Source organism: Nicotiana tabacum, unplaced genomic scaffold, assembly GCF_000715075.1.
Source record: "Nicotiana tabacum cultivar K326 unplaced genomic scaffold, ASM71507v2 Un00212, whole genome shotgun sequence".
Lineage (NCBI taxonomy): Eukaryota > Viridiplantae > Streptophyta > Magnoliopsida > Solanales > Solanaceae > Nicotiana > Nicotiana tabacum.
Window position 1 is genome coordinate 50,683 of NW_027438450.1, and position 18,135 is coordinate 68,817.

General features: G+C 36.7%; 2 protein-coding genes across 2 annotated transcripts; both read right to left on the bottom strand.

Annotated features, from left to right (window-relative positions):
* Positions 1 to 12,046: 12,046 nt before the first annotated feature.
* LOC142179044 (uncharacterized) lies at positions 12,047 to 13,805 on the bottom strand. The gene is made up of 3 exons (XM_075248850.1): positions 13,484 to 13,805; positions 12,674 to 13,284; positions 12,047 to 12,481 (listed from the first exon to the last, which is right to left on the bottom strand). Exons 1-3 carry the CDS (start codon positions 13,803 to 13,805, stop codon positions 12,047 to 12,049), a joined length of 1,368 nt encoding a protein of 455 aa, XP_075104951.1.
* A 2,096-nt stretch (positions 13,806 to 15,901) lies between these two features.
* Positions 15,902 to 17,674, bottom strand: LOC142179046 (UDP-glycosyltransferase 91A1-like). The gene has a single exon (XM_075248852.1). It carries the CDS (start codon positions 17,511 to 17,513, stop codon positions 16,107 to 16,109), a length of 1,407 nt encoding a protein of 468 aa, XP_075104953.1. The 5' UTR covers positions 17,514 to 17,674; the 3' UTR covers positions 15,902 to 16,106.
* Positions 17,675 to 18,135: the final 461 nt, after the last annotated feature.

Consider the following 18,135-nt stretch of genomic DNA (forward strand, 5'->3'; position numbering starts at 1 on the left):
GGAGCAGCTGAAGTAGCCAATAAGAACATCAAGAAGATACCGAGGAAGATGGTAGAAGGATCTAGACAATGGCATGAGAAATTACCCTTTGCCTTGTTGGGTTATCGCACTACAGTCCGGACTTCCATAGGTGCAACTCCTTATTTGTTGGTATACGGAACTGAAGCAGTAATACCAGCAGAGGTCGAAATTCATTCCCTTCGAATTGTCGCTGAAGCCGGTATTGACGATGATGAATGGGTCAAAGCTCGACTGGAGCAGTTGAACTTAATAGATGAAAAAAGATTGGCAGCAGTGTGTCATGACCAGTTGTATCAGAAGAGAATGGCAAGAGCATACAATAAGAAGGTGCGCCCCAGAAAATTTGAAGTAGGGCAGCAAGTATTGAAACGGATCCTCCCACATCAGATCGAAGCAAAAGGCAAGTTCGCCCCAAATTGGCAAGGGCCTTATGTTGTGACCAGAGTGTTATCCAACGGCGCTTTATGTCTAACAGATATCGAAGGAAGATGCGTCGACATGGCTATCAATTCTGATGCAGTCAAAAGATATTATGCGTAACTTCTTTTATTATGATAATTATTGGTTCGTTTGTTTGTACTTGATACTTATTAGATAATGAAATGACGGAGGCAATTCTTTCTTCTATCCAAACACTTTTAACCTTCGCTTCCCCCTTCGAGCCTTATTTATTCTTTCATACCCCTCTTTTGGAATCACTAATGGAAAAAATATATGAAAAAAAAAGAAAGAAAGGAAAAATGAAAACAAGATAAAGGTCATAAGAAAAACAAAGGAACCGTGGGAACTACATTTGACCTGATTCCTCAAAGAGGATACGTAGGCGCCTCACGGCTCGGTCATAGTGCACCATAATGTGCATAGTGTGCATAGCTTCACATAGTGTAAATATAAAAATCCCCAAGCAAGAAAACTGGGGCAGGAGTTATGCTTTTGAAGTTTCAAAAAAGGGTTGATTCCAAGAGTTGTAGTGTTTCACCCGTCGAAGTTATTTTTGAATTTTTGATAGCCTTTCTTTAAACCCACACAAAACCAACATCGATGTCCAAAAAGACCTCCCGATCAATATCCGAGAGGAGCCAAGTCAGGCAAATGAAAGCCGAGAATAATACACTGATCCCTAGCAAAGAAGAGGATCATAAACTGGAAATGAATTGATAGCCGAAAAGAATCTCCGGAAGAGAGAGACATATCGGCAGCCCTCCAATCCCCCACTGAAAAAATGAGAGAGTCTTATCGGTGAAAACCTTCACAGGCACCATAAGGCAACGAAAGATAAGAGAAATAAAATGAGAGAGTCTTATCGGTGAAAACCTTCACAGGCACCATAAGGCGACGGGAGCTGAGAGAAAGGAGAAAGTCTTATTAGTGAAAACCCCTCGAAGGGCACTATAAGGCAACAAGATAGATTGGCAAAAAGGATCCGCATTTGCGAAGAGGTGGGCACCTATTTATCCCCAGCAAGTGAGGCCATCAGGAAGATTGATTGATACAAATAGACTGGGCCGATTAATCCGTAATGCACGACATGATCGTTGGGACCAGTCATACCGTCCAGATAAGTTCTTTCCTTTTCTTCTCCCCCAGCATTTGTTCAGAAAGATTTTTCTCTTTTCTATCTTTTTCATTTCCTTGGCTAAAAAGACTTTTTCCAGAAATTTGTTTTGAGAAGGATTTTTCGAAGTTTACTACCAGGGGCCAAAATTGTACAAAGCAAAATGCGAAGGGGACAGGCCAAAGCCAAGGCAATAAGATAAAAGGCGTTTGTTGCAAAACCAAATGACAAGCTGGCCTAAAAAGTTAAGGGGAACATGAAGAAAAGCGGAAAACGATGGTTGAAGGACTTATGGACCAAGTTCCAAGAAGATCCCCAGCAGAACTTTGATAGATCACGGACCAAGGTCCAAGGTGGTCAGACACCACAGAAAGGGGGAAGGAGGAAAAGAGAATTAATCCACAGCAAGATAACCCTAACAGTCCTATCCTCAATAACGTTATCCCCAGGTGATAACATGTTATGTCCTGCAATGCTGGGAGAAAATAAACTTTTAAGGGAGTAGTTTTGGAGTTGAAGAGGACCCCCACAGCATGTTTTGAAACAAAAGAGCGGGGAAGGAATAAATGGAAAACCATCCCCAGCAGAAATACCGTCCCCAGCAGACATATCATCCCCAGCAAGCAACTTTATCCCCAACCAGTTTTGGGAGCACAGAGCAATGGAAAGGGAAAGGAAAATCATCCCCCAGCAGGAATGACACGATCACTCACCATGTTAAAACTAACAAAATTCTCTTTGATTTCTACAGGAAAATAAAGGTTGATGATGGCAGAAAGACATGCCACAAGGAAGGTCACCAAAACCGGGGCAGGAAATTTTCTGCCGTTGTCAAAAATTTTCTCGGAGGAACGAGCAGACAAATTCAAATACTTTCATAGTTAGTTGAACAGGCGCCCACCTGTATAACGAAAGGAATATTTTTCAGTCTTTACAATTCATGTCCTAGGTCGTCCACCAGTATAACGAGGGAATACATTTCTGTTTTTCATTTCATGCCCTAGGCGCTCACCAGTATAACGAGGGAATGCATTTCGGTTTTTCATTTCATGCCCTAGGCGCCCACCAGTATAACGAGGGAATACATTTCTATTTTCATTTCATGTCCTAGGCGCCCACCAGTATAACGAGGGAATACATTTCTGTTTTCATTTCATGTCCTAGGCGCCTACTAGTATAACGAGGGAATACATTTCTGTTTTTCATTTCATGTCCTAGGCGCCCACTAGTATAACGAGGGAATACATTTCTGTTTTCATTTCATGTCCTAGGCGCCCACCAGTATAATGAGGGAATACATTTCTATTTTCATTTCATGTCCTAGGTCGCCCACCAATATAACGAGGGAATACATTTCTATTTTTTTTTTTCATTTCATGCCCTAGGCACCCACCAGTATAACGAGGGAATACATTTCTGTTTTTCATTTCATGTCCTAGGCGTCCACCAGTATAACGAGGGAATACATTTCTGTTTTTTTTTTCATTTCATGTCCTAGGCGCCCACCAGTATAACGAGGGAATACATTTCTGTTTTTCATTTCATGTCCTAGGCGCCCACCAGTATAACGAGGGAATACATTTCTGTTTTCATTTCATGTCCTAGGCCGTCCACCAGTATAACGAGGGAATATATTTCTGTTTTTTTTTCATTTCATGTCCTAGGCACCCACCAGTATAACGAGGGAATACATTTATGTTTTTCATTTCATGTCCTAGGCGCCCACTAGTATAACGAGGGAATACATTTCTGTTTTCATTTCATGTCCTAGGTCGCCCACCAGTATAACGAGGGAATACATTTCTGTTTTCATTTCACGTCCTAGGTCGCCCACCAGTATAACGAGGGAATATATTTCTGTTTTCATTTCATGTCCTAGGTCGCCCACCAGTATAACGAGGGAATACATTTCTGTTTTTCATTTTCATGTCCTAGGCGCCCACCAGTATAACGAGGGAATATATTTCATATTTTTGCATTCAGGCGCCCACCTGTATAACGAGATGAATGTTTTTCGGTCTTATACTTCAGGTCTTGAAATCAGTAACCCACCGGAAGGCAGAAGGTTACAACAAAAAATCCCCGGCATAACAAATTTTGATGAAGAGAGCCGTATCCCCATAGGAACTACCGAAAAGCTTAATGAAGGAAGCCATATCCCCAGCGGACCGAACTAGACAGTGAGAATTGGTATTCAGAGTAGCAAAAGGTTGGTATCACCCCATCAGTGTTCGGAAGAAAGAAACACCGGAATAAATGCAAGCCGACAAGAAAGCAAGGCGTCCAAAACAAATGGAAGATAGATGGGATCTTGTAATCCGTTATCTAGCATAGCTTCTTGATTTTTCTTTTAAGCACAATGTAATAAGGAGATCGGTAGGCAGTAGTAACAACATGCAGCAGCAGTAACAGCAAATCACAGTCCATGGTAGTCTCAGCTACCAAAACTTCCCAAACTACATTAACCTGATTCCCTTCTAGCCAGGGATATGTAGGAAACCTTTGAAGCAAGGTTCGGTTAAATGTTTTTCAAAAAATGGTTCACACGGAGTACTCGGATGGGCAAAAATCGCTCACTTTATCTTTGCACGAAAACCCTTCGGTTTTCGGACAAAGAGGGGCAGTTGTAAGCACGTGATTTTTGCCCTATATAAGAATTACTCCCAAAATTCCAAAAAAAAATATAAAACAATTTTTGTTTGTTTGCAATTGTTATGAGTTTTGTGTTATTTTTCGTGTATTGTTCGCATTTTTGTCTGCGCATGTTTATTTTTAAATTAGTTAAAAATACAAAAAAATACATGTTGCATGCATCTAGGAATTAATTAACCATAATTTGGTTTTAAAAGCGAAAATCACAAAAATAGGCATTTTATTCTATTTTGTTGTCATGGTAATTTTATTAAATGTTTTAATTCATGTGATAACTGTTGTTAGGTGTTAATTAATATTTGTGTAGTTTAATTTTGGTTTTTAGGAATTTTTGTTTAATTATAAGAAGGAAAATATCGGATTTGGGCCAAAAATTCAACTGAAATCAGGCCCAAATCAATACAATGACCCAGTCCAAAACCAGGCCTTCCAGGGACGCCGTATAGGGCGTTTGATCTGAGTCGTTCATCCATACTCATCCAACGGTCCACGATCGCGACCGTAACCCGACCTGCTTACCCGGGTCGACCCAGCCCCTCATTAAAACCAAACGATCCCGTTTCTACACCAAACGACCCCGTCCTGTCCCTCACCAATTAATCCAAGCCGTTGAGATCATTTGATCTAACGGCTCAAGTTAATTGCCACGTCCCATTTATAAACCCCTCATCACACCCCGCGCCCCCTATTCGAACCCCCCCCCCCCTTTTCCATCGTCTCTCTCAAGAGACTAACCTAACACCCCTTGCCAAACTCTAGCGCCACCCTTCCATCCCCTTACCATAAACCCGGCGGCAATGATGTCGGTGACCACCAAATTAACACCCCTAGTGCACCTCGACCCCCTGGACACGGATCTGCAAACCGTTGGGTTCGAATCAACCTACACCGTCTCGAATCTTTTTCTGAAGATTCGAGCCAAACCCTGATCTACACCAACCCACCCCAGATTCACACTAGTAATTACCCTGCCCTCACTCGTGACCAAACCAAGTTTGGTTTGGTCTGAATCTACCCACAAATCCTCAAGCCCTAAATCGGACTGTTCGAACCCTAGAACACAAGAACTTTGGGAATCCGGCCAGTTTAAACGGAGGGTTGGGGTCTAATAGACCTTAATCGAAGTGTTCTCGGTTGAGAACACCTCAATTAAAGTCTGTTCGACCTCAAATGGTCAAATCCAGTTCAGGCCTGGGTCGTTCGTTGTTGAGCTTCCACAGTGAGTTTTCCTTTTTCTTTTATATTTTGTTTGAATGTCGTTTGAGTTTGTTAACATGTTTAGTTAGTTTGTTGGTATTTCTGATGTGTTCTTTTAATTTCCTCCTTCTTCGTAAGACCTTTTTATTTGGTCGACTATTCTTTTGTTTATGGTTGAATACGTATGGTGATATACATACTCGATTTGATCAGTGTCGTCAAGTGTTCCATTCATGTTGTTCCTCTGTTTTGTGCAAAGTTGTCTGAAGCCATTTGGGACCCTGTTCATATTATTTGTTTAATCGACTGATTGTTCTACGTTATAATTAGTATAGTCGATTAGATAAACGTCGTCGATTAGTTTTATAGGACTGAATGTTCAAATGTCCTGATTCTGATAAGCTTCATATGATTGATCGAACCATTGTCATTTAGCTGATTGTTTGAAACTATCTGTGAATGGTTTGTAGCTGCAGTACAATAGCTGGAACTCAGTTTAGGATAGTTTGAGTTTGAACTTTCAGAAGTTCAAATTTCAGGCTGTTGAAGCTTAGGTTAAAACAGTAACAGTAGGGGTTAAAAGGGGTAGTTTGGGGTTTGAAAAGATCAAAAAATGGTTAGTTTAAGTTGGGCTGACAGTAGGGTATTGAAGTATGATTAAACTAATACAATAGTGGGGAACAAAACTTGATAGTATAGGATGTTAGTTGAGTATTATAATAGGCCCATAACATTTGAGTAATAATAAAATGAATTAATGGGGGATTAGTTGGTTGTTGTCAGTTGCCCATACCACTTTGGGCACAAAACACCTGATAATGGGAAATTAAGGGGTATGGGCAGAGTTGAGGTCTGAAGGGAACGAGGCAGCCTGGGGCTTGCCTATATTTTGTCTATAAATAGGCTCATTTAGAATAGAGTAGAGGGTTGGACATCAAAAATTGAGAGAAATAGAGTGTTAAAGCTGAAACTCCACATTAAGGAGTTTGAGGCTGTTTTTCTGGGGTGTTTGACAAAATCAGAAATTACTGCTTTCGTGCACCAGTCTGCTGTGTTGGGACACTGTTGGATTTCAGTTTAGCTTTCCTGGTTTCTTTACTTGTTGAACACTGTTTCAGTTGAGTGTCTTGGTTTTCTGTTGGTTTGAAAGTTCACTGGTTTTCTGTTTGGTTTAAACCTATCGCTGGTTCCTTCTACTGGTTATTATTGGGTTTTCCTGCTGGGTTTGTTTGGGTTTCAAAAATCTGACTGCTGGGTTGTTTGCTGGTGAGTGCTGCTTTTCTTGTTGTTGTTGTTGTTGTGTATGCTACTATTCCACTGATCATTCCTCTTCTTCTTTTGCTTTCCTATACCAGGTACACCACTGATACATTGTCAATATAAGCTGAAAGTTGAAATATGAATACAAAAATGAAGAGTTGAAGCTGTTTTTTTGCTGAGTTTTTCGAATCTGTTTCAATCTGTATATTGAACATTAAAGTTGTATATATAATAGTTCATATCTTCTATTTAGGATAATGAAGGCAGTCACCATGTATAATTAAACCTCGCGTATGGTTACGTGGTATCACCTTATGTATGTATGTTGGTAGATAGAAAAGAAGTGAGAATGTAGTAAGCGATATCTGGAATTTTAGCTGTGTTTGTGATTAGCATATCTTCTAACGCATGTTAAGTGTTAAATGGTCCATTGCTAGTTAATCTTACTCCATTTAGCAGGCTGTCTCCTATAACTTGCAACAGTACCATTAGAATAAAATAACAACAGTTTCCATTTCAACCTTATAAATGTTGGGCCTGAGTCGAATGAACTAACAGGCCCTTATAGAAAAAGAATGGCCCAGGTCTAGTCCATACAATGTGCGTTGGGCCTGGGCCCATGATATCTAAACGACTGCCCAGGCACGCGGTCATGTTTCGAATTCGGCAAATCATATTCGGAACCCGACTATAACTAACTTGTAAGCATGTAAATAAAGTTGGACCGTTCTTCTTCTTTCATTATTAGAGACAAACTCAATAGAAAACATAGTCGCTATAGGACAACCTTTTAAATAAAACGAGACGAGCCTCGCCAAATAAAAATGCAAATTGCGGGGCCCTAAATAATTGGTCATAATAAATACTTAGAATTTGGGATGGACTGTTTAGTAAATTTCACTGCCTTCCCCAAAGATAATAACGCGTTAGACTCTTTAGGCGCGATTTAATTAATCTTAGCTTCTTAAACTCGGGTGTGCATTTCATGCAACCCAAATCCAAATCCCAAAACATTAAATAAAATATATTCCGGTGCGGGTGCATTTCATGTGACGCAATCCAAAGACATGTTTTTAAATGATGTTCACATTCCTTAAAAATATAATGAAAGCGGTAAAGAGTTAAAATTTGCACATGAGCTCATAATTGTATAAAATCAGATAAACAAGCTGAATGTGACAGTTGAGCGACCGTGCTAGAACCACGGAACTCGGGAATGCCTAACACCTTCTCCTGGGTTAACAAAATTCCTTATCCGGATTTCTGGTTCGCGGACTGTAATACAGAGTCATTCTTTTCCTCGATACGGGATTAAATTGGTGACTTGGGACACCCTAAATCTCCCAAGTGGTGACTCTGAAATAAATAAACAAATCCCGTTTCGATTGTCCTTTAATTGGAAAAACTCTTTCACCCCTCACGGGGGCGAAAAAAGGAGGTGTGACAATCATGACTGAATCCGGAGAAGAGATTGGAGTGCTTACTCTGCCAAACAAGATTGAGTATGAAGATGAACAAGGTGCACAATCATCAGAGGTTCCAAATGTTGATTCTCCAACATTGGAACCCAAACATACAGATTGTCAAGAGGACAAGGAATCTGTGGCTAAGAAGCTCAAGAAGCTAGAAAAGGGAATTGAGCAGGTAATATTATTAACTACAATATATTTACATATTTGCTACAATATATCTACATTTCATAACAATTTATGTAGTATACATTGTAGTTAAATTATAGTATAATTCTATAGTCAGCCCTGTTGGGATTGCACACATTGTAGTTGAATTGTAGTATAGCTGTAGCAATTTGTAGACAATTGTGAAAACAATACTGCCTCGTACATAATTAAACTGATTTGTAATTTATTTGAATAAAATTACCAACTAACTATATTTTTAACTTTTAGGTTGATGGGAAGTTAGAGGATTTTAGGAAGGCTGTATTTGAGGAACTCCATGACCTTCGAGTGTTTATAGATGATTCTGTGAAGAGTGTTTTGAATTTGATAAACAGGAGATATGATGTGGATGAGGCAAAGGTAAGAGTTGACATATATTTATATACCAAAACAAATTATGACATATGAAACAATATACTCAAACTAACATAAAATCTTTAGGTTGCTAGTAGTTCAACCAAAAATAATGACCAACCACAAGGAGTGAACAACCAGCAATTTCAGTTCAATATTGGTGATCAAGTGCATGCAAGCACAAGCAACACAGGTATCTACAAAATACCTACAAATATATACACTTAGTATAAAACTTTATAGAGCATAGTTTTATTATTCACATTTTATCTACAACTTCCTACATATATCTACAACTTTCAAGGCAGCATTATCTAGTATTATTTACCTTTTTTAATTATAAATTAAAGCTGCAGTTTGTCCAGAACATGTTCCAGCACATGTTGACTTATATTTAGAATTTCAAGAAGCGGCTGAGGTAGAACAAGCAGGTATAATATCATACTGTCATTCAGAATAAATAATTATTGTTTATACAATTTTACATTCCTGTTAAGTAAGTTATGTTTTATGTAACAGATATTGAAGATATCAATGCACAGTCCCCAATTCACAGAGTGACTGTAGCAGCTCAGACAGAACAAGTCATTAAGAAACAGCTAAATGAAGGTGAAGATGCACAGCATGTGGATGAAATTGTTTCTGAAGGATCGGGCATTGATAAGAAGGGTGTGACATTGGATGACTTTGAGTTGCCAGACAACTTAACACAATTGGTTAAGTATGGTGAGCCCATACCAGATGAAGCAACCCCTATTCATCTGGGAAGAACCAGGCAACCGGGTAAATATGCACGATCACCTTTCATACCTCTATATAGTTCTGGAGGCAGCAGCTCTATTGGACCTAAATATTTCTACCTCAAGCACCCCTTCACAACTCGTATAGGTGAAAATGTAGATTCTGATGTGTTAGATAAGTTCAACAAGTGATTATACCACCGTAATGACAAAGTATCTAAGAGGTATGAATGCTTAATTTGACACTTTCATTTCAGCATTTTAAAGTTTAAATATGTAATTCATTCTGTGATTTTTTTTTGATTGGACATTTATTTGTTGTTACAGGAGGAAGGCTCCCTTTTCATAAAGGATAACCAAATCAAGCCTTGGTTAGACCTTGGAGTTGAAAAGGTGGATAAAAAGGACTAGTTTTATTCCCTTGCTCACTCCGAACAAGTCCTCAATGACTCGGTAAGTATCAAAGAATAAATTCACAAGATATATTTTGTCTTCTGTTTTGTAGTATAATTGTAGTTATATTGTAGATATGAAATATATGTGACCATGCCTTTTATTATAAATTGTAGATATAATGTAGACATTTCTTATAAATGCTTCTCTTATTATTTATAGTGTGATTGTATTTAGGTTGGACCTTATGTATCATATTTGATGATGAATTGTATGTAAAAATTGTATATTTGGTAATTTGGACAGAATTGGTATATCTGTATTTCATGATTGTAGTTAATTTGTAGTTAAATTGTAGAGCAAGTTGAAGACTTATAATATTAACTGTAGTTTGAATGTAGATATTATTGAGACCTTATGGTAGTTGTTTTGTTCCATGTGTTGTTGTGTATAGCAGCTAAAGTGTAGCTATTTGTTAGATTATTTGAATTCTGGCTTTATAGTTTAAAGTGTAGCTGCTTTGTTGATAATTGTAGTTACACTGTAGCTTATAGTAGATTCTATTTTATTTTACAGCACGTTGATGTTATTATGTATTACCTGGAAAAAAGAGGCAAATATGGCCCCAACAACAACAACACTAGGTTTACAACAACCGATTGCTTGTTCAAGTCAAAGATTGAACAAATCTATGAGAAGTTCATAAGTTCTCCGCCAGAAAAAAAGTATTCGGTTGTTAAACCTGATGATGCTGTTGCAGAATATATTCTTGGGTATAGACTTCTTGCTAATGTTGCCTGGGATGAAGTTGACTATGTCTTCATGCCTGTGAATATTGTAGAGAATTTCCATTTGTTGTTGGTCGTTTTCGACATAGCGTACAGACAACTTTATGTGTATGATTCCATGGTGTCTTCACACCATCATAATGTTGTTGAATCATGTGTTGATAAGTTTTCAATCATTATCCCTCTGTATTTGTCTTGCACTGGTTTCTACGGGAAGCGTAAAGACATTGACTCAAGACCACAAAGGCATACATTGAGAAACCAGTTACAGACCATCTCAACATACAGTGGATGGTTGCGGAGATTCCACAGCAAAAGGAAGGATCACTGTAAAAAAACTATTCTCTCTTTCTAGATGTTTAATTATTTTTTTTATAATCATTTGTTAAATAATTAAATTTTTGTCTTATGCAGCGATTGTGGTGTATTTGTGGCTATTTTTGCGGAGTATGTTAGCCTTGGAGATTTGTCAATCCCTTCAGAAGACCTTTCAGATATCGACCAATACCGTAGACGCTATGGAGCTCTCCTGTGGGACTATGTTACAAAGAAGCAAGAAGATGGGTCAATCAGTGAAAGTGAGGTTACAGGCAGGCTAGCAAGGAGGAATGGTGCTCCTGCTTTAAATGAGAAGACTAGAGTCCAGAGAAAGAACAAATAGTGTCCTGTTTTCCTAGTTTAGTTGATGCCAATTTGTAGTTGAAGGAGAATACACTACTTTATGAACAAATTTTTTATTTTTTATTGCAGCATACCTTTTTGTTTTGTTATTTTATCTTTCATTATTAGTTGTTCACTTGAATATAAATTAGTTGTTTACAGCACTGTATCTTCATTATATTAAACATGAGTATTTTGATGTTAGAATACAATTTGCCTACAAATAATCTTCACAATATTCACATTTTGGAAACACTCAATGTAGTTATTGTATATAATTTTGTAGTTGTATATGTTCATAATTTTTATGAAATACCTTCAAGTTCTAGGTAATATCTGTATATAACTGTTAGTTGAAGTTAAATTACACAACAAACAGAAGAAATAAATACTCCAATCATAGAAATATATTATCTACAATTTATCTACAAATTATTATCAAGACTACAATTTAACTACATTTAACCTATATTTTACCTACAATCTGGAAACACTTTACATTAAAGTTATTTTTTTAATATCAGTTGTATTGTAGATAATAAATATTAAAATTTAATTACACTATATCAAAGATAAATTTAGATACCTGACACAGTATATAAAAGCATATTAAACACACATAAACAAATTGTAGTCTACTTCATAATGATCTTTAAAAACTTAAACGATTACACAAAAAATCTGCTAACTTTAATTCACTAACAGTTAGTTTGAATAACTATTCTAACTACATGATATTCATTTCTTCTAGGGCGTATTCTTGCAAGATCTTTTGTTATACCCTTCACCTCTACAATTTCCACATGACACCTTGTACTTCTTTGACTTTATTTCATCATATGTTTTATATCTTTCCTTTTGAGGTCTCTCTGGCTGCCTTTTATCTCCCGTCGGTGGATTTACTACCTCATCCAAAATACGTTGTGGCACATTCCATTTGCTTTCATCAGGAAGAGGATTTACCGGTATTTCATACGTACGTAGAAGGCTCTCCCTTGTGTAATACGGAGAGCAATAGTTTTCATATGTTTCATTCTTGTGCCTTAATGCTGCCAAAGCATGCACACATGGAAGTTCTTCAAGTTGAAATTGGCCACAACTACATTTCTTGTTTTCTAGACACACAATGTACCGCTTCATACCATCTAACACAGTATGTATATGATCTGTTGAAGCCCTCAACTACAATTGCAGAACAAATAGAAAAAATATTATCTCAATCATAAAAATAGATTATCTACAACTTATCTACAAATATTCTACACCTTTTCTACAACCTACAATTATCTACAATTTAACTACAATTTATCTACAATCTGGAAACACTGCATATTAAGTAATTTCTTTTTTCTGCACCAAATAAACAGATCTTACCCTAAGCTTCTGAGATAATGTTCTGTTGTTCTCTAATTCTTTGTTGAATTCGGACCCAAGAAATGTGAAAGTACCATTCGCCTTCAATAACTTCTCGTTGGTCCAACGTTCTAGCAGTGTCCGCATATACTCTAAAAGGTCAAATGTCGGCAGCTCTCTTGCATCTTTTGTTACAACGTTCAACGACTCTGCAATATTTGATGTCATTGTCCACGTTCTATTCACTGTTGCATGTACTCTTGACCATCTGTGATAGCCAATATCATATAGGTAAGATTTCACATGCGGGTCTTCCTCTTCAATCTTCGACATCCTTTCATTAAATTCATCCAGAGTGTATGACCGTGTTGTAGCAAAGTACAATTCATGTAATTGTAGATGACCCTTCTTGAATTTTGACCTTATATTTGTCCAAATATGCCACATGCAAGAGTAATATGGCATGTCCGGATAGACAATTGATGTTGCCTTCAGTATACTCTCATTCCTATCTGAAACAACACACATTGAAGGTCTTTCACCATATGCCTGCTTGAATTGCTCAAAGAACCACTTCCAAGATGCGTCGTTTTCAGAATCAACCACAGCATATGCCAAGGGAAATATTGTACCTACATTATTAATTCATAAAATATTAATTGGCAGCTTTGAAAATGTATATAAAAATATAAATACATAGCACCTACAATATATCTTCATAATATAGACAATTTATCTACATTTCATGTAATAGCTACAAAATAACTACAAAATTACTACAATGTATCTACATTTTATAGACTGCCTACAAAATAACTACAAACTTTTTACCTACTGCATCCATGGTGCTTGGTGTCAGCATAATCCCCCTATAGGCTGACTTTAAGAGTGTCCCATCAACTACGACTACTGGCCTACAATGTTGCCAACCACTTATTGATGTACAAAGAGCAACAAATGCGTATAAGAAGCATTCATCTGCTGTCTTCTTCAATTTAACAACCGAACCAGGATAGGTCTCCTCAAGAATATAAAAATATTTGGGTAATTTGCTGTAGGAGTCAGCCATATTCCCTCTCAAAAACTGTAAAGCCTTTTCCTTTGCTCTCCATGCTTGCATGTAGCTTAGATTCACTCTGTGTTCGGATAACATGTCAGTTTATATATCCTTTTGTGTACACAGTCTTAGGATCACAATACTTTGGAATGAACATACTACCAACTACAGCTGCAGTACGTTTGCGTTGTATGAATGTTTCGTCCATTAAGGAGCATGTGTGTTGTCGGTTGAAACTCCTTATCTTGAACATTGCAGAATCATTAATTGACGTTGCCTTGAAGTGCCATTTACAGTTTTCACCAACGCATACAAGCCAGTAGCTACAAAAAAAATACAATATTTAATACAGATTATAAATGTAGATGCAACAAAAGGACTGTTTTAACATAAAGTGACATAAACTACAATTTAACTACAATGTAACTACAATTTATCTACAATGTTTAAAAAACACATATCTTGAGTAAAACACTGCTTTTAATGATCTTTTCTCCACAAATATCTCCATACCGTCTATGACTAGATCTTTTAACTCTGAACTGGAACTTGTGCATCACAGAAAAGTGCTTCATTGCAGCAACTACAGTTTGCTTGTCCTGATACACTTGTCCTTCTTCAATAGCAGTTTGCGTAGATTCTGTTATTATTTCACTTTGATATTCCTCTATAACTGGAGAGGATGACATCTCAAGTAACTTTAGGGATCCAGACGAACCTGCATCAAAATAAAGATAAATAGTGTCATTATAATTTTGTAGAATCTTTGTAGATAATTTGTAGATATAGTAAAACCTGCACTTGTGTTATCGTTGGTGATTGCCAATTCCATATTGAAATCTCGTACATTTATACATAACGGATATGAACCTAAGTTTTTATTCTCCTTTTTTGTCTCCATATACACATGAACCCCCATATCATTCCTAATCTCCATTGGGGGACAATTGTCGTTCACCATGTATTTGATTTCTACAATTTTTTCTGAAGTATCAATCGATAGTTGTTCTGCAATTGTAGAAATCAGAATACTGTAGCTTGCATTCTCATCTACCACAATGGCATCAACTTCAAAATCTCTAAATCTGCCACAGTTATCCCAATTCTCATTCAATTGTAGCATGATTGCGATTTTGGACATGATTGCATGTTGTTGCTGATGTATTATTCTAAATTTTTTCGTTTTTTGGATTTCTAGATTGAGAGAAAAAAAGACGAAGAACAGATATATGATCGCCAATTTGATTTCTGAAAATGACGAAGAACAGAATATAGCAATGTTGAGTTGTTGAATCTCGAAAATTTGAATTCTACAATTTGAATTCAGTTTGTTGAAACTGTTCGTAGTTTGTTGAAGCTGTTCGTACTTTTTTAAATAAAAAATTGAATTGTAGTTTAAGAGTAAATTACGCAGATGCGAAATCTCCTTTCCATTTCAAAACTTGAATTTAATGTAGAATCAATCAATCCCATGATTATTTCCTGATTTTTCGCGCGTTATTAAGGGAAGATTCTGTCCTATTAATTCCTAATAAACGAATGGTACAGAAATTGTAGGAAAAATGTGGACTAGGCGGGTAATTTAGATACTATGCTCATATTTGGTATTAAAGTTTTCATATATGGTATAGGAAGAAAAAAATCCCTATTTATAAATATTTAATAATTTTTTTAACAAAAATACAAAGTCTATGCAAAAGTTATTGGGTTCACGGGAACCCATATATTATACTCTAGATCCGCCCCTGCCTGTGAGATGCCCATTTTGCCAAAACATATATAATATAGTACTAATCTGTATGCCTCTTGTAGGTATGCGTAATGGTGGCGTCTAGCTACGCTGATGGAGTCTCTCGCGACATGAAATGCGAGTAATCAGAGACAGATTCAGGATTTAAAATTTATTAGTTCTTATAGCGACCTTAAATAAATATAATATAAATAATTGGGTTGAATTTTTTAACAGATATACAAAATATATACAAAAATTACTGGATTCATGAGAACCCACATATAATAGGTTGGATCCGCTCCTGCGAGTAATAATAAATGTATTAGCAATATATACATAAGATAAAAGCATCCAAAAACAAGAAATACACTTAAATTAAAGATTTTGATATAACAATCCATGTACTATTATTCACTCCATAATAATTTTATATAATATAATTTTTATAGTATTATTAACCACGTAATAATTTATTAATTGCAATCTCCACAAGATGACGTTAAATCAAACAGCCTTCGAACTTTCTCAGTACATTTGATTTGTTTTAACATTGATAGCATAAATATAAAATATAAAGAAACTAAGTACATTTGTTTTATTTTATCATTCATAGCATAAATAAAATATAAAGAAACTAATTTAAGTCTTTCTTCCCCCTTCATATTTTAGGCTTTTCTATAATTTTGGAAATAACTTAAAAAATTCTCCACATAGCTATCTTGTCTTCCTTTGTCACAAAAAAGAGTTTTCGCCTCTTTAACCTTCTCCCTGTAAATCTTACCCTTTTCCTCAACGAGTACCAAACTCAGTGACTCAGCTACTGAGTCACGAGTGAACGACCCATCTCTGTCATCTCTGGGCACCGAATACGCCATCTTCTTCTCCTCTAAGAGCCTAGCATTTATCCCTTGATCAGCCAAGAATGTTAACAAAACCAATGGCTTCTCAAATTGTATAGCCTCAACCACTGAACTCCATCCCGAATGAGTCAAAAATCCACCCACTGAGTCATCGCTCAGTATCTTGAGCTGTGGTGCCCAACTCGTGCAGACAATTCCCCTTCCCTTTGTCCTTTCTTCAAATCCTTCAGGCAATCGAATCAGTTCGTCGTCAGATTCTCCTCGTTTAGTTCTTAATACCCAAAAGAACGGTAATCCAGATTTCTCTAAACCGAGCGAAATCTCAGTGAGTTCATTTTGACTCGGTTTTGCCTCGCTACCAAACGCTACGTAAACAACTTTTCCTTTTTCTTGCATATCAAGCCACAGTTTTATACTTTTCCATGCATCGATCGTCGAACTATCATCTTCATACGACGTCGTAGGAAGTTGCCCTACCGGAAAAACCGGTTTCCGGTGAATATCTTCCAAAACTTTCAACCATTCCGGTTCAAATTCTGAACAACTCCTCACAAACAAAATATCACAATCTTCTAGGGTTTTATACATACGAAAGATATCAGGAACATTCTCTTCATCTCCTTCCATGGAAGCGTCAAAGATCCTTAAAACTTCAAACAATTTCCAACAAACTGTAGTCTCAATTGGGACCCACGCCGGAGGAACGGTGTATTCCTCCGGCGTCGTCCGAATTTCATAGTCGTTGTTTAAACCCGGTACGGGTCCGACAAAACCCAGAAACGCAGCGATAAATATGCTGAAATAAGCCGTCGGAATATCAAATTTTTTAGCGACGGAAGGAACCCAGTAAGAAGTAAAATCGAAGAGTATAAAATCAGGAGCTGAATCTTCTAGAAACTTCGCCATGGATTCTTGAAGTCCGTCTTGCGCAAGTTTGAGGTACTTGACTTGTTCATAAGGAACATCAATGGTGGCTTCTGCATTTTTTGGTAGTTTTTCTATTTTGGGCACAGGAAATTTGAAGAAATTTAAGAACGGGACGAGATTTGGAGGAAGTTTAGGGAGACGATCAATGTTTCTTGGGGTTGAAATGAAGGAAACTTTGTGGCCTTTTTGAGCAATGAGTTTTGATAATTCTAAGTATGGAATCATATGGCCAAAAGCTAGCCATGGAAATACTGCAATATGCAGTTTTTTGCTGTTTTCCGCCATTTCTGTAATGCCAAAATCTCTCTGAATTTTTCAGTGATGCAATTCGTGGATGTAAAGATAAAGAATAGTATAAGTAAGATAAGATTTGATGCAGCTTTAATTGTTTTTCGAAAGTCGTTTGGATTTTTTATTGTTAGCTGGTATGATTGTACGTAGTACTAATATTTTTATATTCGTTCTCTGTCGCACTTATATTGATGGTTGATTGGTTTTTCCGCCGGTCGCAAGATATGGCTTGCAAATGACTATAACTTCTATTAGAGTACAATATAAATCTGTTTATGTTATCAAGGTACTTAAAATATAATTGTCACGATCCAAAATCCAGTAAGAGTCGTGATGACGTCTGATACCACGATAAGATAAGCCAATACCAAAAAGTTAATTAAATTCTCATTTTAGTATTTTTGAAATTATTTCTATTTCTTACATTAAACAATAAATAATGAACTTCACCGAGTAAATAATGATATCTTTAACAAATTTTTAATACTGAATAATCCCATATACATCCCAGAACCCGATGTCACAAGTGCATGAACAATTTCTAGGAAATAAAATGAAATACAATAACCGTCCGAAATACAAATTGCATAGAAAAGAAAATACAATACTTTGAAAG